Here is a 25,340-nt window from a genome sequence, read left to right on the forward strand (position 1 = left end):
CTGGCCTTGAATGCCTGCAGGGATGGGGCATCCACAGCCTCCTTGGGCAACCTGGTCCAGTGTCCCACCACCCTCTATGTGAAAAACGAGATTATCAGGGCTGCAGAATATATCTGTTCTCTTCAGTTTTATCTTTTATTTAGGTATAGTTTTCTTTTGATCACATCAGTTACTGGGTAAGATTCTTTAGCTGCATGGGAGCCTGCGATTAAAAGATTCTGGCTCTGTACTGGGCTTGAAGTGACAGGGTGCAAATATAATTTAATGTAAAGATGTGTGTGTAGTCATTCAAGGTTGCCCTTGGAACAGATGTAGGTAGATTGCCCTCGAATTTGAAGTGCCTTTGCGCTATGCAAGTTGTTCCTATCTCACATTAAATAGCACTGCAGCAGAAAAACACAAAGGTTCCAAGTGAGTATTCTGTTTGTGCAGGTTTAAAAGCTTCCTTTCTGCAAGTGTTTGCATCTGTAGCACTTCATTAGGAGAACTTAGGCAAACAGAAGAACCTGCAGAGCATCACCACTGCTGTGCCCACAGCCACATCTCAGCCTCGCTTGCCCCTCCTGGCAGCTGTGACACCGCAGTGACCTCGTGCTGTGTAACCTTGGTGGTTTGCTTGTCCCTCGAGATGTCTGCACATCTATGACAGTCACAATATCTTCAAAGAATGGAAACCTGTCCATGTCACCTGCTAAGTGGGATGGCAGTGCTGAAGATGCTGTTGTACACCTTGCCTGGGAGCTGTGCTCCTGGAGTGAGGTAAGAGGGAAAAGGGACTTGCATTAAATTTCTGCTCTGAACGGGTGGAAAGACTGCACTGGGGTTTGAGTGAGATAGTGTACACACATTAATCTCAGAAGGATTTCCAGCAGCAGGACAAAGAACAAGTCATGAAGGAGAAGACACGGTTCAGGCGTGGGATGGAGACTTCAGCCTCCTCTTTCAGCCTTTCCACATTCAGGGTTTCTAACTGACATCCAGGCGATGACAACAGAAGCTCACTTGTTGCTGTGCATTTCCCTGGCAGCTTTTTCACCCGTGTGAATAAACGTTAAAGGAAGCAAATGAAGCAAAACACCAAGTAAACCACACACCCAGCCCACATAAATGGCAATAAGGTGCACCCAAGAAGATTCAGACCTTGCTGCATTCTGCTCTGGTGCTGTTGTGCTGGTTTTGCTGGCTGCAGGGAATATGCATGTGCTTCCTCTTCAGAACTGTAGTGTAGCAGTTTGCCCAGTCCTGATGCTTAATGAAGCCAGTGCATGGTTTTAGCAGCTCTTAGATCCTTTGGAGGCAGCTCACTGCCTGTCTTCATGTGGCTCTGAGCAGGACATGGGTTGTGGTAGGGGACAGGATTCTTATTTCTGGTCTCATTTTAATCCTACAACTCTAAAGCAAAGAGTTGAGTTTGGACAGCCAAAGGTACTTGAAGGGAATTTATTTTAACATACTTAGTAGGTATTTCAGAAGGCTACCAGTGCTGCAGGTGTTCAGCAGAGAAAACACAAAGCCCCGAACAGCGAGGTGATTAAACTCAGCAGCAGCTTGCACTCAAAACAGCCACGGATCCTCCAATGCAGCAATTAAATTCTCCATTTCCCATTCAGAAACTTGCCTAAAAGCCTCCAGGACTGCAGCCTGAGGCAGGGAAGCAATCGGAGCACTCCACCTCCCTTCCCTCTTCGATGCATGCTTTTTCCTCCTTGCGTTTCTCATTGTGTCTGGAGGAGGTTGGGAAAGAGAGGACTCAGCTCAGAAGGGCCCTAAATTTGGTTTTAATCTCAAGTTTAAACAAGCAAACAAAGAAGACTTGGGCCCCATCTATGCATTTGCATCCATCCCACTCCAGCATCTTCAGGTCTGTCCCTCAAACTGAGCAAAGATGCGTTTTTGGCACTTATGTTCTGTCTTCAGTTCATGAGAAGGTCTCTTAATTTTTAAGTTTCCCAGCCCCAGGGAGAGATTTTGGGCTCCGGGGGCTTTGTGCCATAGCGCAGCCACACACATCCCTGCTTGCCAAAGGGCTCTGAACAACCCCAGAAAAGACAGAAGATGGAAGATTTCATGAGGATGAGTGCTTCATGCATCGCTTACAGTAGTGCGTCTGCCACACACTGCCATTTCCAGGCTGCATTGCCTTTTGTTTATCTTATCCTTTTTTGCTCTTGGCTCAGTGCTGACATTCCCATTCTCATATCCGTTGGTTTGGATGCATAGCTGGGAGAAGTGGCAACACCTGACAGCTTGGGAACCATCAGTGACCTGCATGCAAACTTACCGAACCGTCCGGTTTCACTGGAGATTGGGTGTGCTGGAGGCAGAAGAGGAGTGAGATGAGCCTTTGCTAGCTGCTAGGCAAGGTTTTGGTACTGACCTGAAGTTGGGAGTGTTGCCAGGAGGGGGTTTTGGATCACGGTTACCCAGGTGTGTTATGGTTTTACTTTGTTTTGAGGTGCTGCAGCAGCTCTCCCTGTGTCCCGGCAATGTTTGATCAACTTTGTTTTGGAAGCCTTTGCAGAGGGGTGCTGGCATCGTGTGTGGAACACCAATGAATCCATAGTCTAAAGCTTATTCATCCCAAAGTGGTTTATCCATAATCTGTGCTCACGTTGTAAGAACTCATAGCCTGAGTCTCTGACTTCCATTTCTGTGGTCCTTCAGCAACGGAGTCAAGGCTGGAAAAGCCCTGCAGCAGCTCGTTTTCTCCTTTTCCTCAGGGTTAGGAGGTGTTTGCTTGTAGGCATTTATGAGCAATTTGACTGGGTTCACTGCCAAGGCCAGCTACTGTGGCTGTTGGCAGTGACTAATCCTTTCCTTAGAGTTTTGTTGCAGAATAAGCAGCAAGCTTTGATCTCTGCAGCCTGTCCCAGTGGTGTCACGTCCTTTTCTGCTGGCTTGGTGGTCGGCTGGGCAAGCTTATTCAATTTAGCAGCTTGTTTAAGAAGGAATAATCTTTGGAAGAATTCAAATCCAAAAGCATTGATGCCTTGCAGACCTGTTGGGTTGTGCTGGCCCTTGAGTGAATCAGGAGCCAGGGGGAAATGCCACATGTCCTTTTGCTTTGTTAGAGCTTTGCAAGAAGGCTGCAAGTATTGTGAAGTGTCTAGAGGGCAAGACGGATGAGGAGCAGCTTTGTTTGGCCCAGAAGAGACTGAGGGGAGGCCTCATGGCGGCCTGCAGCTCGTCATGGCACCTCACAAGGAGGAGTGAGGGAGAGGAGTGAGGGCAGTGGGCCTGGCCCCAGCGCTGGAGCTCAGGGAACGCTGGGACACCTCACTCAGCCATAGGGTTTGGGTGGTGCTGTGCAGAGCCAGGGCTTGACCTTGGTGATCCCTGCGGGTCCCTTTCTGCTGGGGACATGCTGTGGCTCTTGCAAAGCGCAGACTTGCACGGCAGCTGTGTGTTTGCTGGCTGTGTCCGTGCCGCTGCCAGGCGTGTAGCACCACCTGCTGCCTGCCTGAGGAGCCCGGTGAGCCTTCAGATCCCCAGGAGTTTGCTGTCTCTCTCTATACTTTCACCATATCCCAGCAACAAATTGGCTGCTTAGTTTACCTGTGCTGCTAAAACCCAGATGCTTGTCACTCTGGGGCCGAAGCAGGGGAGCAGCGAGGCGTGACCGTGTGCTGATAATGTAACAAGCAGCTCGGGCCTCTCGGGGATTTGCACACTGAATATTAACTCAGACAGCCTTGCAGTGCACCACTGCTATTGCCTCAACCCAGTGCTTAGTTCTCCTGTGTGCCAGGAGCATTTCCATGGACAAAATGATACAGCGGTCTGCCTTGGGATTCCCTTGGCTTAGGATGCAGCAAATGGGGTTGGTAACCAGAAGAAAGAAAGGCCCTTGCTTTGAGCCAAGGAAAACCAAGGAAAGGAGTCATTGCTGAAGACAACTGTGTGTGTAATCAGATGCTTCTTACATGGGAAAGCTTGTAAACGTCTTCAGAGCCCAGCCCACGGTGTTGCATCCTCCAGTCAGGAGATGGTTCCTTATTCCCACGAAGTGGTTCCTTGTTCCCAAATTTACCAGTGGGCTGGCAGTAGCACAGCAGCTGCAGTACTATTCATCTTCTGGACACCTGTAGTCCTTTTCCCACAAGAAATCTGACGCTGCTCTCCCTTCTCTGTCTGATGGTTGCTTTTTCTTCAATTTTCTTGCAAGCCAACTCTGTAGTTAGTGATGAAGTATGATGGCTCTCCTTTCTGTGCTGTGAATATGGAGCTTTTCACCTCCCAAAAAGCATCCGGCTCCTTCCAGCAATGCTAGAGGAAGAAGCCCATCTTGTGAAACCATTCAGTAAGCAGAAAGGTGATGGAGGAGCTGAGTTCTGAACCAAAGGCTGCAATTTATTTGCCTGACCACTGTAACCTGTTTCACTACAGATCTGTGTTAGCCCAGTGAAAAAAGTTTGACATGGAACATCTAAATTTTGGGTTTCCCAGACTGCCTTGAGTCTGGAGTGTCTGCACTACCATCTTTACTGTGGAAGAAACCTTACAGGGAACAAAACAAAAGCATTTTTCTGCAAGTGTAGCAGCTGTGAGCTAGATAACTCTGTAAGAATGCTCATTTTCCTCTTGCTGTGAATGTGGGTGACAAAGTACAGTGGTTTCAAAACACTGGTGATAATTAAGTTCAGTTTATGGGAATTTTAAAAAGGAATTGTTTTTAATTATACCTAATTAATGTGAACTTTGTAATTTCTAACACAAAGAGGTCCTTAATTCCTAGCCCATACTGTGGGTTGTTGGTGGTTATGGTTGCCTGCATTTATCCCAACCATCTATTTCTAAGTAATGCATTCACAGCCTCTTGATGAAAGCCTTTGTTTCCCCCCTGATTTTCTTTCATGCTTTAATTGAAGTTTAGGAAAGAAGGGATGGTGCTGCTGCCGCCCTCTGCTTGTCTGCACAGTAGCGCGTACCTGGAGAATGAGCATCCAGCCCTGCAGATGAGCAAGGGGGGAACCTTCAGAAACCAACACAGGGCTGGAATCCTGTTGGTTACAGATGGCCCTGCCACATCAGTGAGACAGCATTTATCTCAGATGGCCTGTCTGCTGAAACTTCCTTTCCTCTTTGTTTGACCACTGTCAGGGTGATATCCTGACTCTATTCTCTCGTATTTTATAGGTATTTGTATAAACTGCAAGAACATCTCCTTGAGAGCAGCCCTGTGAAGAAGGACTTGGGGGTCCTGGTAGACAAGAAGCTGGACATGAGCCAGCAGTATGTGCTTGCAGCCAGGAAGGCCAACTGTGTTCAGGGCTGCATTAAAAAACCCCTTTTTTAATGTAAGCAGAGGGAGGTGATTGTCCCCCTCTGCTCAGCTCTTGTGAGGCCCCATCTGCAGTGCTGCGTCCAGGCCTGGGGCCCCCAGCACAGGAAGGACGTGGAGCTCTTGGAGCGGGTCCAGAGGAGGGCACTGAGATGGTCAGAGGGCTGGAGCACCTCTCCTGTGAGGAAAGGTTGAGGGAACTGGGCTTGTTTAACTTACAGGAGAGAAGGATCCAGGGAGACCTCATTGTGGCCTTCCAGTACTTGAAGGGAGTGTATAAACAGGAGGGGGAACGGCTGTTTGTGAGGGTGGATAGTGATAGGACAAGGGGGAATGGTTTTAAACTGAGACAGGAGAGGTTTAGGTGAGATCTTAGGAGGAAGTTTTTCACCCAGAGGGTGGTGAGGCACTGGAACAGGTTGCCCAAGGAGGCTGTGGATGCCCCATCCCTGCAGGCATTCAAGGCCAGGCTGGATGTGGCTCTGGGCAGCCTGGTCTGCTGGTTGGTGACCTGCACACAGCAGGGGGTTGGAACTGGATGAGCATTGTGCTCCTTTTCAACCCAGGCCATTCTATGATTCTATGATATTTGAGCTGATGGAAATTCCTTTTGTCCATGAGCTGTACTCATTCCAGAGAAAAATGAGAGATAAAAATGCTGATGAAGGAATCGTGGTACGGATTTGCTAGTTCTTTTCTTCTGGCATTATACAGAAGAGCTCTCATCTCTGGGGAATGGATTTGAGGACACTTGCCGGCAGAAAGCTGTCTTTATTTCATCCACAGCCATCAGAACTTTCACAGTGAGATTTCAACTTCATAATCTCCGCAGAAAACTTCTCATCCTCAGTGTACCTGGAAGCCAGAAGTGGAGGTGCGTGACTGAGCATTCTTCGTGCTTCTTGCTCCCAGCAACATAAGCATTAATGCATCCTCTGTCCTCCCCTCACCAAAAATAACCTACCTGCAACTTGATGGCATCATGGCTTTGCTTATATACCAAGTTTCTATACCAGCGTTTTAATAACTGCTCTCTAATTTGTGAGTAGTGTGTCCACATTCCTTCCTTCGTTAATTGAGATACAGTGTTCACTTTGAGGCCCCAGATATGAATGTCTGTATTAGAAGCCTTCAAGGATGGGACACATCCGCTTCTAAATGCTGAACGGCATTGTCAAGCATCATTAAGCATCATGTATTCAAGCTGGCAAGACGTACAGATTTTACCAAATCAAAAAATAATTGCACTTGCTCTTCTGGGCTTTTTTTTTTTTTTTTTTTTTTTTAAATATACTGTTGTAATGGAAATCCTGCTTGATAGATAGCTCGTAGAAAGAGAAGGAACCTGCTGAAGAAGTATCTGCAACAACACTGAGGATTTGCACTGAAGAAAGTTAATTAAAGCAGCTGAGCTATCAGCTGAAGAGCAGAGTGTGGAAAGATAAGCGTTGCCTCACTTGGTTAAGAGAAAAAAGATATTTCCAGTAATCCTCCTTTGGGTTTCCAGCACTTTCTTCTTCCACTGGAGACTCTGTTGTGTATTTCTGTATCCTTACAATGGCTGTTTCTGTGTTTCCTTCAGTGCTGGTGACCTGGTGCTGCATGACTACTGATGGCTTGGCAGGAAGAGGATCCCTCAAGGGTGCTCCCAGCCCACCATGCTGATTTTTCACACGCTCTCTGTCTTGCAGATGAAGTGTGACAGCCTCTCTCAGACCCAGCCCTGAGCTCTCAAGCCATTTGCTGCCAAACTTGTCAGTGCAGGCCAAGGGACTAGCAACGTGTCCATTCCAATGAGCGCAGGAATAGGTGAGCTAGCTAGCAGAGCTTTCTCGAGAGCGAGGAGCTGAGAGAGATCTGGACTTCAATACTTATGAAGTTTTGAGTTTTGCTTGTTGTGTGTTTTTCTTTAGCTCTGGTATGGCTCTTCCAAAGAAGAAAGCATGCTGAGATTGTACTCTAACCTGGCCCAGCACATCTCCTGGCACACCTGTGATGTAATGCAGCTGGGAGTGCAGGGCTGGAGCATGGAATACTTTTACCAAAGTCAGGTCAGGCTTTCCCAGTTGGTTCCTTTGTGAGCTGGTTGGCATTTCTTCATCTGCATTTCAGTGTTCCAGTGATTGGTTCAGGTGCAGGACCAGGGCAGCTGCTGCAGGCTCTCCCCTGCTGCTCTAAATTTTATGTTTCTGCTCTAGAAACAAATGAGCCCAAACAATGTGCAGCAGCTCTGACTGCTGGTAACACCCCTGCCTCATGCATCGCTGTGCTGCACAGCTCAGTGCCACAGGGACCCTGTGATCCCCAAAATGTCTGGGAGCCTATTGTACCCTCATTTGTTGTTTCTTCACTTAATTGGTGCTGTGCTGCCAGGCATTTGGTGAGGTTTGTGAATTTTCATTGCTCAGAGCTTGAAGGGGCAGTATTCCCATTATATTGGACTGACCTTTGAAAATCCTCTTAACAACTTATTGCCATTCAAAGCTCTTTGAGTTGTTAGCAAATGTCCATTGATCACAGCTGCCCTGTGAGATTAGGAAAAGATAGACGGTGCTGGCTTGTTGAAACACAGCTTGGTTCACGCTGTATCATTACAGAATTTTCCAAATGAGAGCAAGTTGCTGAAGTTTGCCTTGCTTAGAAGAGCGCTGATAAAGAAACCACTCACCTGCATGTGGGAACTTCACGCCTTCAGATATTGTTGATTTAATTGTAAAAACTTGGGATTATCAGTTTGGAAACCCAGCGAGGCAGTGCTTCCCTGCTCCCATGGCTTCATCTCAGGGTAGTGATCTGTTAACCTGCAATCCCACAAGTGCCCATGGCAGTCAGGTGTGGAGCTTTGCTGTCCTGTGCCCCACAGTTCTTAATGTGAAATACAGATCAGAGCTTCAGAAAGCTGAGAAAGAAGCAAGGTGAGACCAGGGGAGAATACTTATGAGGTAGCTGATAGCCTTCACCACAAGTGACAGTGAGAGACAGAGAGCTTCACATCTCCTTACCCTTCCAGTGAGGCTCTTGTACCTTTGGAGATGAGTTTGTAAATAATCTCTATATCCTTTTCATTCCAGTTTTGAAAGCTCCTCCAAAGGAGGGGCAGCAGAGCATTGGTGCCTGGAGCCTGGCTGGGTGTGAGGCACAGAGGGAGTGCGACTGCTTCGGGGTGAAGAAGAAAGCAGTGAGGCTGGAGCAGCAAGATAATTAATACATGAGAAAGAGGATAATGGTCACTTTGAAATCCATCTTTACAAGAGAAGATTAAAGGGAAGGAAAAAAAAAAAAAAAGTGAGGACTACTGAAGCAGAATCCCATTGCTGAGCATCTCTGCAGAGCTGGTGTCTGGTGTGAATGCCACTGAATTGAGCAGCAGAGCAGGTGAATGCACAGGAGGTCAGTGGGAGCCGGTGCGGAGGAGCAGCTGCTTTGTTTTGCTGCACTGGAGAGAAGCTGGGAGCCAGCTCAGTTGCAGACTGCATCCCAAAGTTTGTTAAACATCAGTTATCCTAAAGGCAATCACAACAGCATCTATTTCTTTGTGAGCAAGAAATCGGGAAAATGTGGCAGGAGACCTGTGTGGATGAGCAAGAAGCTCATGCGCAAGCTCAAAGGAAAGAAGAAGGCCCATGAAATGTGGCAAAAGGGTCTGACCACTTGGGAAGAATATAGGAATGTAGTCAGGGCCTGCAGGGATGCAACGAGGAAGGCTAAAGCCCGCCTGGAATTGAATCTGGCTAAAGTGATAAAGGATAATAAAAAAGGCTTCTTCAAGTATGTTAACAGCAAAAGGAAAACTAGAGAGAATGTGGGCCCCTTACTAAGTGAGGGGGGGGTCCTCGTAACGGGAGATGCTGAGAAGGCAGAGATACTGAATGCCTTCTTTACTTCCGTCTTCAGTGAAAAGGCTCTCCCACAGGAATCCCAAACCCTGGAGGTTAGTGAGAGGGTCTGGGGAATGGGAGACTTCCCTTTAGTCAGGAAAGAGGACGTGCGTGAGCGCCTAGGCAGTACTAAGGTCCACAAGTCCATGGGACCTGATGGGGTGCATCCACGTGTGCTGAGGGAGCTGGCGGAGGTCATTGCCGAACCGCTCTCCATCATTTTTGAGAGGTCTTGGACAACAGGGGAGGTCCCTGAAGACTGGAGGATAGCCAATGTCACTCCGGTCTTCAAAAAGGGCAAGAAGGAAGATCCGGGTAATTATAGGCCTGTCAGCCTCACCTCCGTCCCTGGAAAGGTGATGGAACAGCTTGTGCTGGATACCATCTCCAGACAACTGGGAGAAAAGGAGGTTATCAGGAGTAGTCAGCATGGGTTCACCAAGGGGAGGTCGTGCTCGACCAACTTGGTGGCCTTCTATGATGCTGTCACATGCTGGGTAGATGAGGGAAGAGCGGTAGATGTAATCTACCTTGATTTTAGAAAGGCGTTTGATACTGTCTCCCACGACATCCTTATAACAAAGCTGAGGAAGTGTGGGATAGATGAGTGGACAGTGAGGTGGGTTGAGAACTGGCTGACTGGCAGAGCGCAGAGGGTCGTCGTTGGTGGTGCAGAGTCTGGCTGGAGACCAGTGGTGTCCCCCAGGGGTCTGTGCTGGGTCCGGTCTTGTTCAACATCTTCATCAATGACCTTGATGAGGGGATAGTGGCCACCCTCAGCAAGTTTGCTGATGATACAAAGCTGGGAGGATTGGCTGACACGCCTGAAGGCTGTGCTGCCATTCAGCGAGACCTGGACAGGCTGGAGAGCTGGGCAGTAAGAAACCGGATGAGGTTCAACAAAAGCAAGTGTAGGGTCTTACACCTAGGGAGGAATAATTGCATGCACCAATACAGGCTGGGGGATGAGCTGCTGGAGAGGAGCTCTGCAGAGAGGGACCTGGGCGTCCTGGTGGACGACAGGTTGGCCATGAGCCAGCAGTGTGCCCTCGTGGCCAAAAAGGCCAATGGCATTCTGGGGTGCATTAAGAAAAGCGTGTCCAGCAGGTCGAGGGAGGTGATCCTCCCCCTCTACTCTGCCCTGGTAAGGCCTCATCTGGAGTACTGTGTCCAGTTCTGGGCTCCCCAGTACAAAAAAGACAGGGATCTCTTGGAAAGAGTCCAGCGGAGGGCCACAAAGATGGTGAAGGGCCTGGAGCATCTCCCCTATGAAGAAAGGCTAAGTGAACTGGGTCTGTTTAGCCTTGAGAAAAGAAGACTGAGAGGGGACCTGATCCAGGTTTACAAATATCTGAGGTGTGGCGGCCATAGCGGTGAGGCCAGTCTCTTTTCAGTGGTACGTGGAGACAGGACGAGGGGAAACGGACATCAGCTGCAGCACAGGAAGTTTCGCACGAATGTGCGTAAGAACTTCTTCACGGTGAGGTGACGGAGCACTGGAACAGGCTGCCCAGGGAGGTTGTGGAGTCTCCTTCTCTGGAGATATTCAAATCTCGCCTGGACGCCTACCTGTGCGACCTGGTGTAGGGAACCTGCTTTGGCAGGGGGGTTGGTCTCGATGATCTCTAGAGGTCCCTTCCAACCCCTACAATTCTATGATTCTGTGAAAATGCCAGGCTGCTGAAATCTTACAGTGTTTGGCAGCATTGCTGGAAGGTGCTTTAACACCATATTTATGCATTGCAAAGGTGCAATTTCCCCTGGAATTACAACCAGCTGGGGGCTGGCAGATACACCCACAGTGCTGGGGGATGTCCTCAAGCCTTCCCTTGTGACAGCAATGGCACACTTGCATTCCATCCTCTGCCTGTGTCCCGCAGCCTGTCTGTGTGCAGGGGTGAGTATAACTTCCAGAGCATAGCATGGATTTCTTTCTCATTAAGTGAAGAATTGCTGGCTGTGCTCCAGGCTTACATCAGGGCTTTTCAGTGTGGTTTTGGCTGTGGAAAGCAGGATGCTGGCCAGTAGAAATGAGATGAATTTCTGTTCTCTGCAAAGTAGGAGGGTATTCTTATGGAGGGAGTTGAGCTCTGAAGGAGGAGATGGTTCTGCACGGGGAAGACAGTGCTAGCAGGCAGGGAGGTGTGGTGCTGTGCCTTCAGGAGGCAGAGCATGGTCTTCACTAAGCACCATCATGGCTGTCCCTGGTAAGGGCAGTCAGGTGGATCTGAGCTCTGTGCTGTAGCCAGGGCTATTTGCAGCATGCTGTATCTCCCTTTGCCATCCCAGACCTCTTGGTTTCTGTGGCTGGTTAGTGCAAACCTGTTGTGATGGCTGCACTCCCAAAAAATTGCTCAGCTTTGCAAATGCAGAGAAGCAAATGCCAGTCTGATCTGTCATGTTGGCTGCATCAGGGGCAGGGGATGGAGCCAGCCCTGGTGAATAGCTCAGATGTATCCTGCTTTTGTGTCTACAAATCCATGCGCACACACAACACCCATGATAAGGAAGCCCTTTCTACCTTGTAAATCACCTTCTGACTCAGAATTTGTGATTTGGTCCATCCAGTAGCCAGCAGGTCATAAGGACTGAGCTGGACACGTTGCTTTACTGGGATATCTGGATTTTGTCCAACTTATGAACTGAAAATATGTGTCCTGATTACGGAATGATCTCAGTTAAGGACAGAGGGGTTCTAGCTACTGCTTGTTGTTCCCTCACTGCTGGAGTTTGGATCTCCCAAAGTTCACTAATAGAGTGCTCTCTATCAGGCATAATGTGACTGATCTTTAATTGCTTTCCCTACCTGGTTAGCCAGCAGGACCAAGCAGCACTGCTTATCCACAGCTTGAGAGATGCTTTGGTCCTTTTTCTTTGCAGTGAGGTTCTGACCTTGCCAACTCCCTATGGCTCCTGCATGTCCAGGGAGAGGTGGAGTCACCATCAATGGAGGTGTTGAGGAATCATTTAGATGTGGTACTAAGGGACGTGGTTAGTGGGGAATTACGGGTGGGTGGTTGCACTGTGGATGACCTTGGAGGTCTTCTTCAACCTTGGCCATTCTGCGATTCCCTGGAGGTGTTCAGAGTGGAATGTTGTGTCCTTAGCAGGGATCTGTGTCCCCACATGGCACCATCAGGACAAAGTGCACTTTGTGGGGGTTTGCTGTGGCCCCTGGAGCAGCAGGAAGGCAGAGGGCCTGAGCTGGGGCACTCCTTCCTGCAAACCAGTGACTTGCTTCTCTGGGTCCTACCAAGAAGTGCAGGAGATGGTGCCAAGAAAGAGGGATTGATAGCACTGTACGTCTGCATTGTCCCCAGAGGCTGTGCTGGCAGGAGCTCTCTGTTTTCTTTCCAAGTATAGATTGAGGTCGAGTCTTTGGGCAGAGGAGGGAGATGTGTTGGGCTCCTGTGTCTTCAGCACCATAATTTTCAACTGTGAAGTGCATGGGAGCCTCAGCCTGGCTTTGGGTACGGTGATATTTTTCCCCAGATGAATTGGCACAGATTTGGGAATAAGGAAGAGAATCCTTTTCCTGCAAGCTTCTTCGTCTCCCCAGTTTTTGCATCTCCTCTAAGGCCATTCTTTTGTGGGTTGTTTTTCTGTGTTTTTTTTTTTTTTTTTTTCTGATGAAGGCCTGCCATGAGCAATGAGCTTCCCAGTTCTGTGCTGAGTTTGCTCTTTGCCCAGAAATCAGTCCAGTTGTCGAGCTGTCGGAATTTCTCCAGCACCATAAACATTCTTCATGTTTTCATTGTCAAATTATATGTGACACTTAATTTAAAGCTTAAGCATAAAGCCTCACTAGCAGGGAGATTGCTAGAAGATATTGATTTTACTGCATATTTGTATTTACGTATAAAACCAATGCAAAATCTTGCTGTTGGTTGGGGTATTGTTGCTGGGCAGGCCATCGATTTATGCTTTGTTTTAATTCTAATGTTTCTAAGATCTGTTTGGCCAACATGACTGTGAATAACACCAAGAGCAAATGGGTGCACTGAACAGCTTTGCACTGAATGCTGGGGCTTTATGGTCTTTGAGTCAAAGCAAACTTGTGGAACCAAATCACCTTGATTTGCTGAAAGGAGAAGACATTTCCGACACAGTGAGAAGTGTTTCTTGTTTTAAAAGTTTACAAACTTCGAGGGGATTCAGGACTTGGAGCTGAGGGTGATGGTAATCCTTTTGTCCAGTGCTGCATGTGGTAATCTTGCTGGTGGCAAAGGGAGTTTAATAAAACACTCCCAAGGAAAAGCCAAAAATAACCAAAATAAGGGGACAGGTTTGAGTCTGGAGGGGCTGGGGTTTGCATGCAGGTCCTGGCATTGGTGCTGTGTTTGATCAGTGTTGAGAGCTCCCGTGTTGCCTACAGGGCAAGGTGGTTCTTTGGTAAATGCCTTTGTGTCTTTCAACCAGTGGATTTGATGTCCTCCTGGCTATTAGAATCCCCTTGGGTAAGGTCACTGCTCAATCTGTTTGCCAACAGAGAACCTTCTGTTGGGTTTTCACTCAGCTCACAGCTGTTGAGAAATGAGATTTGTGTCAGAAGCTGCCGTTAACATGATGGAGGGGCAATGATGGAGAAACAGCCCTGAGTGAGAGATGGAGAGCTCAGCCTGTTTCAAAAAGAACCAGCAGAGAAGAAGGTTAATGGAGGTGACTTGGAAAGCCCTTTTGGCTTAACTTACAGCCACCAACCCCACCAGCCACCTACCATTAGTTCTTCATAAAGCATTTGCAGACCAACTGGTGCCATGATCTCATAGCTGTGCCTTGTTCTCTGAGCAGGTTCATGGTGTGCCTCATGATGAGAATCTCCCAGAGACAAGTATAGAATCAGAGAATCATAGAATTGCTCAGGTTAGAAAAGACCTTAAAGGCCTTTGAATCCAACCACAACCTACCTCTACCCTAACTCTAACAGCCCTTCTCTAAATCACATCCCTGAGCACCACATCCAAACAGATTTTAAACACATCAGGGATGGTGACTCAACCACCTCCCTGGGCAGCCCATTGCAGTGCTTAACAGCCCTTTCTGTAAAGAAGTGTTTCTTGATATCCAGCATAAACTTACCCTGGTGCAACTTGAGGCCATTTCCCTCATCCTGTCACCAGTGAGAAGAGAGCAGCCCCACTCTCTCTCAGCCATGAGAAGAGCTCACATGGGATGTGCAGGTGCCTCCTGTGGCCAGCAAATCCCAGAGATCAGAGCATGCCTTGTCTCTTGTGTGCATGTAGAGATGGATGCCACTCGGTGTGTCTTAACTTTGTGATAAAGTCATGGAAAAATTGCTAAATCTTACTTAATACTGTATGAAGGAGAGAGTTGAACTTCCTTTACACTTGGCTGGTGTAATAACTCTTCCTTTTTCACCCAGCCTAATAAGCTACTGAGTGTGTTTGTGTCCATAAATTCCATTTCATGCCTGACATATCTGCTGTTTTCTGAGGCCCATTGAAATGTAAAACCTTGAGAAGAGGTACGAATGGTTCAAGTCCTTGATTCAAAGGCTCTCCCCATTGCCCCTAACCTGTTTCTACAAGATTAGCTGCTTGCATTAAAGAACTTACGGAGAGATTCACTTCTGTCTTTCTCAAGAATTAGATTTCCTTTCTAATGATGTGATGCCCCTATTTCTGTGGCTCAGGTTCAGGGTGTGCATCCCAGTTCTGCCTGGGGAGCAGCAGCAGGCTCTGCCCTGAGCGCCTGGGGATGGCAGGGAGGATTGGAATCTCAGGCATCTTCTTCATCTTCATCATCATCTCTCAGTTACCACTGCCTGCAGGTCCCCGGCTGCTTCCTTGGAGCAGCTGCCCAGGGGTGAGAGGAGAATGAAAGTTGGATGGCACTCAGCTGCATCTAAAAGTGCTGTAAGACAGGACAGGTGCTTTGAAAAGAAACCATCAAAGATGCTAGCTTTTCATTGCTTCTAACTTCTGCTTGTGCTAATGTGATGATTTGAATGTGCTCATTGTGTCCTGGAGGCACTTGGCTCCTCTGTAGCTTTGTCTCTTTAGGGAAGAGTTTCATGCTGATGCTCTGATCTTTCTCTCCCCTCTGGGGTCCCAACTTCAGACATTTCAGGATGGATCCGCTTCTCTCTCTCAATTGGCAGTAGTTGCATCATGGTCAGCGAGTTACAGGAAAACAAGAAGTCAGTCAATAAGGTTTACCAGGTGTTTCCTGGGATCCATCAATTTACAAGCAGCTTTAATCTTAAATGCTTCCCGTTGAAAGGCAGCACCTTGTTTAGCAGGAGCACATGTATTTTCTGTGCAGAGCACAAAGCAAGCACTGACTGTGCAGATGTGCAGAGCTTCCCGAAATGCACCCCTGGCAGCTGGGACAACTTTTATTTCCTGTCCAGATTTTTACAGCCCAAGAAGATGCAACGTCTGGGGTGAAAAACAGAGGTCGTAGGAACTCTCAGCTGAGCATTGCATCTTTACCTCTCCCTTGGGAGTGAATGGCAGCCAGAGCGCAGATCTGGCCCTGGGCAGTGGTTGTGGCTGCTCACAGAGAGCTCGCAAAGTGGCCTGGGCACAGAATCCAGGAGGTGCTGTCAGCAAAACTCCTGTGCTGCCCAGCCCCAGTTCTTTGTCCATGTATCTTCAGCTGGCTGGGTGTGATCCGTGGGCAACACCTTGCCTGGAAAGCATTAAATCACTTTGCAATGGACTGGGTCCAGCTTCTGCTATCCTAATGAGTCAGCCACCCACAGGTTTCAGTGAGATCAGGCTTGTTGAGGAAATCTCATTGTAACAGCAGAGACACAGCGCGTTGTGTGCTCTTAAACAGAAGGATAAATGGTGCATCAGTGCTGGCTTTAATACATTCCCAAACCTACTAGAGGGCAAGGATGACGAAAGTGGTCGTTCAGGAATTGTTGGTCACAGACTTCAGCAGGAGGAGCTTCCAGCAGTGCTGTGACACCTGGGCAGGACTGAGACCCATGTTGTCACCGTGCTGCAGAGCGATGGCCAGGCCTGCACGTGGGCTGCAGTTTGCTGGAGGGGCCCCTGCCCATGTCAGCAGGCAGGAAGGTGCTCCAGATCTCCTGGATTTTGGATTCCTGCCTCTCCTAAATTGCTTTCCCATGTGCCTCCTCATTGCCATTCCCACCCTGATTCACTGTGGCTTGGAGTTGTGGAATTTGTCACCTCCCTACAATAGTGTCCGTGCTTTTGATGGCTCTTCCATGGGATATTTTAATGCATTCTTGTCAAACGTTCCATTTTTTTGTCCCCCAGTAGCTGACAGATGAAAGCACTAACACTGGCTTTACATGGGAGTTTAATGGTACCAGCTGTTATGCAGATCCCCAACACAAATATTTTCTGCTGTTAATGGTTTCAGTGCAAGCTTTTTATGTGATCAAATGTAATCTTATTTAATGGAGTTTTATTGCCATGACACCTTATTCTTTTCACCAGGCTGGACTTTATTTCTAAAGCAAGAGTTGATTGTTCAGCAGTGAGCCAGAGAGACAGGACTGAGCGGGGCAGGAAGCTGGGCTGAGATGTTCTCAGAGGGAGGTACTGCAAATGGCTCACATCCGAGGGACAGAGCAGGGATATTTGGTAAAACAGCTCTGTTTGGAGTGAGCTGGAGCAGTGCTACGAGGGCTGCTTTGCTGGCAGCTGCCATGTTTCCCCTCTGGCTGTCGCGTGGTTATGCAGAGCCATGTCACAAGGGCAGCACTTGCAGCTGGTACCTGATGTGTGGCTCTGGCAGGTCTGCGAGGCAGGCAGCAGGTAGAAGGCTGGAGTGAGCCGGTGCCTTTGCTTAGAAACCATTTATCTGTCCCAGGGGCTGCGAAGCAATGCCAAAACGCAACAGCCAGAATGCGATAGCCGAAGGACTGCAGCTGGAGCATGGCACCCTGCCCCTAAATATCACCTCTACAGACACCGTGACTGCACTGTTGTTTGTCTGTAGGTCGTCCGCACAGAGAAGAACAGCCTGAACAACCGCTTCCTGCCGTGGGATGAGATCGAGACAGAAGCCATCCTGTCCATCGACGACGACGCTCACCTTCGCCACGACGAGATCATGTTTGGGTTCCGGTGAGTGGCACAGGGTGCAGCTTTTCTGTGCAGTGTGGCCGTCGTGGTTAAAACGAGGGCCTGACCAAGGATGAGCACATCCCTTCCCGCAGCTTCACGGTGCAGGAAGAGCATGTGTTAATGAATTGTTTAATTCATTACGTGTTAATGAGTTGCAGGCAGGTGGGCTGATTCCAGGTTGTCCAGGCAACCTGATTCTCACATGTCTTAACCTCAGCTCTTTGGCTTTTGCAATTCTGATAGCGTTCCCTTAGTGTTGTTGGCAGTACACGCTTTCCTTGCTTGTTGAGGAAGAAAACTGGCAAACGAACCCAAGGCTTTCACACTCCATGCTTTGTGTGCCAAAAGCGAGGCCACGACATTCACTGCAGGGATTCATTGCTGGTGTGCTCACAGCAGGTTGTCATCCCTCCTCTGAGATCTGTGTGGCGCTGGGATGTGACAGCTGTTTTAGCATCTCTCTCTCCAGAGCATGGAGAAAAGAGATGTTGCACAAAGAGTGCTGGTTGCTCTCATTCCTACTCTTCTGCTCCAACACCTGCATTTTCCCTCAACGTTGCCCTGGCACACAGCTCCCTGTTGATGAGCCCAGGGAAGAAAGCGGTTCCATAGGAGGTTTCCCCAGGCTGCTGCTGCTCACCTTCACTTGGCTGCAGCTTGTCAGCCTGGTGTGGGGCTGACTGCAAATCCAGGAGCTCCTGACAGCTGTCAGGGGGTGGAGGCAGGCAGCAGCTCTCCTTTCCCTCCCAGATGGGTTGGCTCTTGCTTCAGAGGAAGACAGAAAGGCACAAAATGCCTGGAAAGCACTCTCTCTGAAGGGTGAGAAATGAGCTGTTAAGTGATTACAGCAGGCACTGGGACTCCTGGCTCCCTTCCTTGCCCCATTGTGGGCTCTTTATCTGGACTTGGCCATTTTCTCCCCCTCTTTGGTCTCCGTTTGCCTTTGCTCATCCGCAGTGCCTGGCTGAGGCTGCGTGGGGGGATCAGCCCTGGAGCACCTTGCATGGAGATTGTTTGCTGGGAGCAAACCTTACCAAGGAGTGCAACCAAAAAGCTCTGCTGGAGGAACTCTGGGTTTTGCTGCTGAGCTGGGAAGGAAACGTCACTTTCATGTGGATGTGGGAGAAGTGAAAGGGAGTGAGTGGTTGCTGCTGCAGCTTTTCAAAACAGTTGTATTTGATTGATAGAAACCCTCAGCACACAAATGCTTGCTGGGAGGATGGTGCCAGGGAAGCTGCAGGCAGTGTTAATTGCTCAGTTTTCATTACCAGATTATATTGGAGTTTCCTTAATTTGATTGAGGATGTAACAACAAACCAGTCTTTGCTGTTTGCTGTGTTAAGTAGCCTAATGAAGGCCCAGAGCCCTCAGGAACTTTGTTTTGTCAGCAGCCCACAGTTGCCCCACAGCCATTGCTTGTGAAGCTCAGCAGGAAAGGAACTGAGGGAGGAGGAACCAGGAGCTCCGTGCATGCTAGGAAAATAGGAGAAGGCCACCTGCTGCCTGATGTAGTGTCTGGGGAAAAGGGAAAATCCTTTTAAGCTCCCACCTGGGGCTTTTTCCTTGTAGTCACTGAGTGTGGAGGTGCAGCTGGGACCGTTAGTGAGGTTAGACCGGTGCATCCAAAGGAAGCCATGAGCCCAATGTGGAAAATGTATTTAGTTCCCAGGTTAGACATTTAGCACTGACGTTTTTCTTAATGACTCCTGACAGCATTGCAGCTGTCCTGTGGGATTTCTCTGGAGGAGAGCAAGTTTCAGATGAGAGCAGAATGTTAAACGAGCCCACACTCTCACACGTGAACCCCAGGATTAATTCCCTGTGCAACAACTGCAAGTGTGTGTTGGGGTGAAGGATGCTGGGGAGGCTGCTGGGTGCAGGTTGGGATGCAGGTAACCACTGCAGTGTCTGTAAATAAGGACAGGTAGTGGAGCTTGGTGCCTTCCAGCTTGGAGACCCCATCTTGACCATCTCTGCAGCTTTCCTAAAGGGAGCTTTGATTGTCTTTGCTGTATGGAGGAAGAAACAGAGCTGCTGGGAGATACCACATCTCAGGGAGTTTGGGAAGAGGCTGGATTACCCCCGGCTGCTCTGGGGTGTAGAAGAAATAGAAGCAGCACTGGTGCATGTGTCTTGCAGTGATGTGCCTGCACGTGCTGTGGGAAGCTGGCAGCAGCAGTTTCCCATGACACTGGCTTTCCCAGTCTCTTTCTCTGCCTTTTCACCTGAGATCATAGCTTTCCATGCTCTGTGTAACTCAGAAATGAATTATGGGCTATCAGCCTCTATCTTAGTTTTCTTTTAAACTTGCAGCACAACCTTTTAGTTAGAAAAAGCGACTCGAAGGTGCCTCTGGAAGAGAACCAACATGAGAAACCCAGCAGTGCTGCTCTGCACTCGCAGCTGTGTGTGGCAGAGCTGAGTAAGGAATGCTCTGCCTCACACTCAACATTTAGAACAAGATAAGCTCAACAAATTCTGTATCCCTGTCAAAGCCACGATTTCTGCATCTAGCCCCTTCCTGCAGTACAGTATGGCACAACTCCATGAGATCAGGAAGGGACCCATGTGAGTCACTTGGTTGCTCCTTCTGATGGTGCTGGGGCAGTGGGCGAACTTGCACCACACAGTCTATGTACACAGGCACGTTTTCATGTTACGTTTTCATGCTTTTGTAAAAAAAAAAAAACAAAAAAAACTTTAAAGCAAAGTAATTGCACATTTTCACAATGATTGTTCTTCTTGTCCAAGCAACCAACCATCACCAAGATTAAATGCACGCATTTCCATCATGTGCAGCCCTTCCTTGGGAGCTGCTCTGTTGGTATTGAGGGCACAGCCCTGCCCTGTGCGTGACTGGGATCAGCTGGAGCTGTGCTCACCTCCAGAGGTGCTGCCCAGGTTGGTGTCTGACGGAAAACCTCGGTGTTTCTGTTTGCAGGGTCTGGAGGGAGGCGAGGGACCGCATCGTCGGCTTCCCGGGGCGCTACCATGCGTGGGACATCCCCCATCAGTCCTGGCTCTACAACTCCAACTACTCTTGTGAGCTCTCGATGGTGCTCACTGGTGCTGCCTTCTTCCATAAGGTGAGATATCATAGAATCACAGAATATCCCGAGTTGGAAGGAAGCCATAAGGATCATCAAGTCCACAGTTGCTCCTCCACGGTCAGCCTGGTGCTTTCCCTTCCTTCCCAGACTAACTGGAGTTCATGCGGTTGTGGGGCTTTTATTCTTAAAGAAGAAACTCTGCAGCACACTGCTCCTTTTCCTCGGCTCCTTCCAAACAGAAACGCTAACAAACACATATCCAGTGCCCAGAGGCACATCACAGGCAAAACACGGATTCTGCAAACTAGGAACACTCAGATGCTCCCTCATTTGCAGTCGCAGGGATGGGCTGATGGTTGGGTTAGATGATCTTAGTGATCTTTCCAACCTTAATGTGTCTATGAATGGGAGGTATGATTCAGATTCCCTGTGTCATATTTACAGCTTGAGTCTCCCAGAGCTCTTGTGTGGGAGTTGATAACGACCTTTCTGTAGTGCCTTTAATCTTGTAGAGTCCAAGCACTGCAATGTGCAATTTCAGGGGAAGTCATGGTTTTTTGTAGCTGCCTGGTGTGCAGAGCTTGCGGGTGGTTTGTGCTGGGAGGGAGCAGTGCAGAATGCAGCTCCATGGCACGTGTTCTCCTATGGGAGAGCCGATAGGTGGCAAGTGGGCCTTGAGAAACCAACAGGCTCTTTTCCTACAGGGGTTGTCCTGAGCTGTCTTAGCGAGCTGGGAAGGTTATCCACCCGCTGCTGGGCAAGTGCTGTGCAGCAATAAAGACAGCAGGAGCTGAGGGGGCTGGAGCAGCACTTGCTGCTTGTGGCCCCTTGAGCATTGTTAGAACTTTTTTTCCTCACCAGTACTACGCCTACCTGTACTCCTACGTGATGCCGCAGGCCATCCGCGACATGGTGGATGAGTACATCAACTGCGAGGATATCGCCATGAACTTCCTGGTCTCACACCTCACAAGGAAACCTCCCATCAAGGTAAGGCACCAGGCAGGGCTTGGGTGATTTGATGGATGTCTTAAACGTGCAGCGCTGTGCGGAGTGCAACTTGGAGGCTGCTTGACTTGGGGAAATCCATCTGCTGCCCTCCCTCACCGTGCTCTGACTGCAGTGCATCTCCAAATGGCTGTGCTGTGAGCGTGTCCTGCTGGGAGCTGCTAACACGTCCCCTCCATCCCCAAGGAGGTGCAGTCAAAAAATGTGTTCAAAAAGGTGTGAAAGCTCAGCACAGCTCTTAGAAGCAGCCACTGTGACAAGCAGGATGAGGAGGGGTTCGACTCACACCGCGGCATAGAGCAGAGGGTTCCTGGGTGAGCAGAGGCCCTGCAGGGCAGCTGAGTCCTGAAGCCAAATGTCCTACTTTTGTGGTGTCCAGCACAAGTAGGAATTATTTCCTCTCTGTTTTTGTTTAGTGTTGTGGAGGCATTTGGGCTCACGGGTGTATGGAAGGCTGTTGGTGCAAATACTGTGGCCCAGCTGAAGTCTCTCTGCCCCATCGTGACAAATGACTGTCACAATTCTGAGCATGAATTTCAGATCAGTCCTCTTTTTATGGCTGCTGGCAGAGTGCTCTTACAGCCCCACATATGTCTCGCTGTCACAGGCCAGCTGCCTTGGAGATGGGCCTGGGCCATGAATGTGACAGGTGGGCTCTTCTGCGTGGTGTTCCTTCCATCTGGAAGTGCTGTAAAGGGGAGTTTGTGGAGCTCAGTGACCAATCTGAGAGAATCTGACCCAAATCAGAGGGCGCTGCAGTGGGATGGCCACATCCAGACCAATGAGGAAGGACACCTGTTGAGCAGCTCCTGAAAGCTGGAGCCCCCTCAAAACATCTCACTCTGGGTGCCTAAAGCATGAGGCAAATTGCTTATTCTAAAAATACATCTGTGGTTCTGTAGCACTGAAACAAATTCATTTTTAAGATCTTTCTCTCTGAAACGGCTTCTTAAACCCTAAGTGATGAGAGAGTCAGCAGGAGCCGCTCACTGTGCCCCTTCTAAGGCTCCGTCCCTCCCTTCACAGGTGACCTCCCGCTGGACTTTCCGCTGCCCTGGCTGCCCCCAGGCGCTTTCACACGATGACTCTCACTTCCACGAGCGGCACAAGTGCATCAATTTCTTTGTCAAGGTGTACGGGTACATGCCCCTGCTCTACACCCAGTTCCGCGTGGACTCGGTCCTCTTCAAGACCCGCCTGCCCCATGACAAGACAAAATGCTTCAAATTCATCTAAAAGCAGGAGGGAGCTGGGCACCCCCGGCTTCTGAACTCCATCTGGAGGTGGGTGGGGCAGAGGGGGGCTCTTCAGCTGGGCTCCGATGCTTGACGCCTCCTGCCGTGGACTCCGGTCTCCTCCCACGGAGCATGAGGGACGTCGGGGACCTCACGGTTCTGTAAAGATGCTCCCTAAGATCGTACACTGAGGAATGGTGCGCTGGCTAGTGGATCTGCCCCTTTTCTGGCCAAGGGCAACCATTCTTTTTAATTATAATTATTGTTATTTAAAATGAAAGTGTTTTAGATTTGCCGCGTGAGGCTTTTTTTTTCCCTACCCACCCCGTTTTCCCCTCTTGACCCACCACAGCGAGGCCAGCTTGGAGGAGTTGGGCTGCAGAGGTTTCTCCCAGCATCGAGGCAGCTCTGGTGACCGTGCCGGCCCCATCCCTTCCCCACCCCTCTCACACACCGTCTGCCTCACAGCCACAACTGAGGGCTCCAGCTTTCATCCATCCGGGAGCACTTTGCTGCTGGGCTCACCACGCAGGGCCCAGCCAAGAGGGCTGAGTGAGGAAGAAGTTGGTCCCAGTGTGTCTTTACCCTGCTCCCAGCAGCGGGCCCTGTGCCGCAGTCACTGCGGTCTTATTCCTGGTGCCCTGTGCTGCAGCCATAGGGAAACCAGGCTGCCCCGTGCTCCTAGCTGGCCTGCTGGTGTTGCTGGGATGGAAGGTGAGCTGTCGGTCCTTTCGAGATCATGTAATGCTTCAAAGGGTGAGAAAAAGAGATGGGCATCCTCCTTTGTGCCAGCCCAGCAGCGCCAAAGCAAAGCGCCAGCGATTGCTGGGATCCCACACTGCCTCAGCCCCATCACAAAGCCACACGCGTGCCCGGGGTGGATTTACCTGCCTTAAACCCTCGTCCTGCCTGCACACACGTGTGGCTCTGGGCTGCATTTGAAGGTTAATCCCACAACGACCTTCCATTCAAGTGGGCTGGGGAACATAACTGGGATCGTGGCCGTGGAGCCAGGTTTGGAGCTGATTCCTCCCCTACCCAGTGGATGCCGTCAGCTCGACGCACTGCTCTGCTTCGCTGTGGTCCCATGGGAGGAGGAAGGACATGGCTGCTCTCCTGCACGTACTTTCAGCAACACCACAGAGCGCAGGGAAATAAGGAGTGAGGCATCTGGTTCTCCCTTTGTGTATTGTTTCTCTTTTTTGTTTTAACATCAGGCGCTGGAAACAGAGCGTGTGAAGGTTCAGTCTCTTTAAACAGAGGAGCATTAAATGGAGCACGGGCGGCAGCCAGGGTGGGGGCAGCTGCGGATTGCACTTTATATAAATAGAGATACACACTTCCCATCTGCTTATTTTCAGAAGTCTTAGGGGGAAATGTTATTTTGGTGAGATTGTAATATATGGAGCTTGGAAGATGCGGATGTACCGTGAAGTGTTTGTGTTGCCATTTGCATTGCAAGGTCTGGTTGCTGAGCCTCTGTGCGTGGCAGCTGTCAGACACCCACCTCCTGTACCCCAAAACCTAAACCCGTGTAGGCCCTCAGTCCCAAGGCTGGGTGGGCTCTTCCTTTCCATCATGGCTTCTCATTCACAGGCCAGTAGAAACAGTGATGGAAAGTCGCGTTGTTTTTCCAGGCTCTCAGCACTCTCATCCCTTGCCCAGCCTGTTGGTTTTTCGGACATGCCTGGCACCATGGTTGTGATGGATGCCCGCGGGGTGGGATTGAGTTGCAGGATGGTTTCCTGTTTGCTGAACCCCAAAGGGATTTGGGGTGAGGGTGGGTGGGTGCTGCAATGTGCTGGTGGCAGGAGGGACGGGGGCCGTGGGGCCGTGCAGGGCTGTCTCCATCTCCACCCTCAGTCTTCTGTTGCTAGGAAGATTGCCCCACTCTGCCCCAAAAGACACTAGAATCCTTCCAGAGCACGGATCTGTGATTCATGCCCAACTTTCTGCTCCGGTGGCATCCTGCAGGCTTCTCTCATTGTTGGGGAGGAGAGAGGCATTCCTGAGAACAGCCTTTGCCACTGTCCCCATCATCCTTGTGACCAGCATCTCTGCCGTGGGTTTTGTGATGGTCCCAGGGTAATGCTGAAGCTCAGGTCAGGTTGTGGGGTTCATCCCAGTGAGGGTCCCTTGGTGGCTGCACCTTTCCCAAAGGAAGGCCTTTTCCCTTTTCCCTTTTTTGATGTTTCTGCTGCTTCATCCCAGGACTGGAGCTGCAGCTGGGTGTGGAGTGAGGTTCTCTCCCGTTCACTGTAAATAGCATCGCCAGTGGTGCCGCCCTGCCCTGTGCCAACTGCCCCGTGGGCACCGGGTTCAAAGAAAATTGGAAGGAAAAAGGAACACTCCTTCAACACGAGCACAATATTCAAATGTTGATTTTTTTTGTAAAAGGATCCAATAAATGGAGAGTTTAACTTGAGTGTGGCCCTGTGCTTTGCTGGGGGCTCTGAGAAAGGGTTTGGGATTGGGATGGGATGCACAGCAGCTTCATTTTGAGGCACCCCAAAACCAACATCTCCCAGCCCTGCCTTTTCCCTGGGCAGGGGCAGAACCATGAGCTGCTCTGGTCCAGCAGAACACCTTCAGGGCAGCTGTGTCCGTTTCAGCAAACTGCCCTGAGGTGAAGGCTCGTCCCTACTGGGAGCACTTGTTCTTGCTATTGTTTCCAGAAAAAAACCCAATTTCTGGTTCCAGAAGAGAGGAGATGGATGCTGTGCCCAGGACCTGGATGTGCTCCAGGCTGTGTTGGATGGGGCCCTGTGCAGCCTGATCCGGTGCCTTAGTGGTTGGCAGCCCTGCCCGTGGCAGGG

The 25,340-nt window shown here is 49.7% G+C and overlaps 1 protein-coding gene across 9 annotated transcripts in view; it reads left to right on the forward strand.

Moving 5' to 3' along the window:
- Positions 1-24,949, forward strand: part of EXTL3 (exostosin like glycosyltransferase 3) — a 136,245-nt gene extending 111,296 nt beyond the window's left edge. For all 9 annotated transcript variants that reach the window (XM_085218282.1, XM_085218278.1, XM_085218279.1 and 6 more), the window contains 4 exons: positions 17,104-17,231; positions 20,173-20,317; positions 21,143-21,271; positions 22,316-24,949. In XM_085218282.1, the coding sequence (XP_085074408.1) occupies positions 17,104-17,231; positions 20,173-20,317; positions 21,143-21,271; positions 22,316-22,525 (612 nt within the window). In that variant the 3' untranslated portion in view covers positions 22,526-24,949. The remainder of the gene's footprint in view (positions 1-17,103; positions 17,232-20,172; positions 20,318-21,142; positions 21,272-22,315) is intronic.
- The last annotated feature ends 391 nt before the right edge of the window (positions 24,950-25,340 follow it).

This window comes from Meleagris gallopavo, chromosome 2 (assembly GCF_905368555.1).
Source record: "Meleagris gallopavo chromosome 2, MGAL_WU_HG_1.1, whole genome shotgun sequence".
Lineage (NCBI taxonomy): Eukaryota > Metazoa > Chordata > Aves > Galliformes > Phasianidae > Meleagris > Meleagris gallopavo.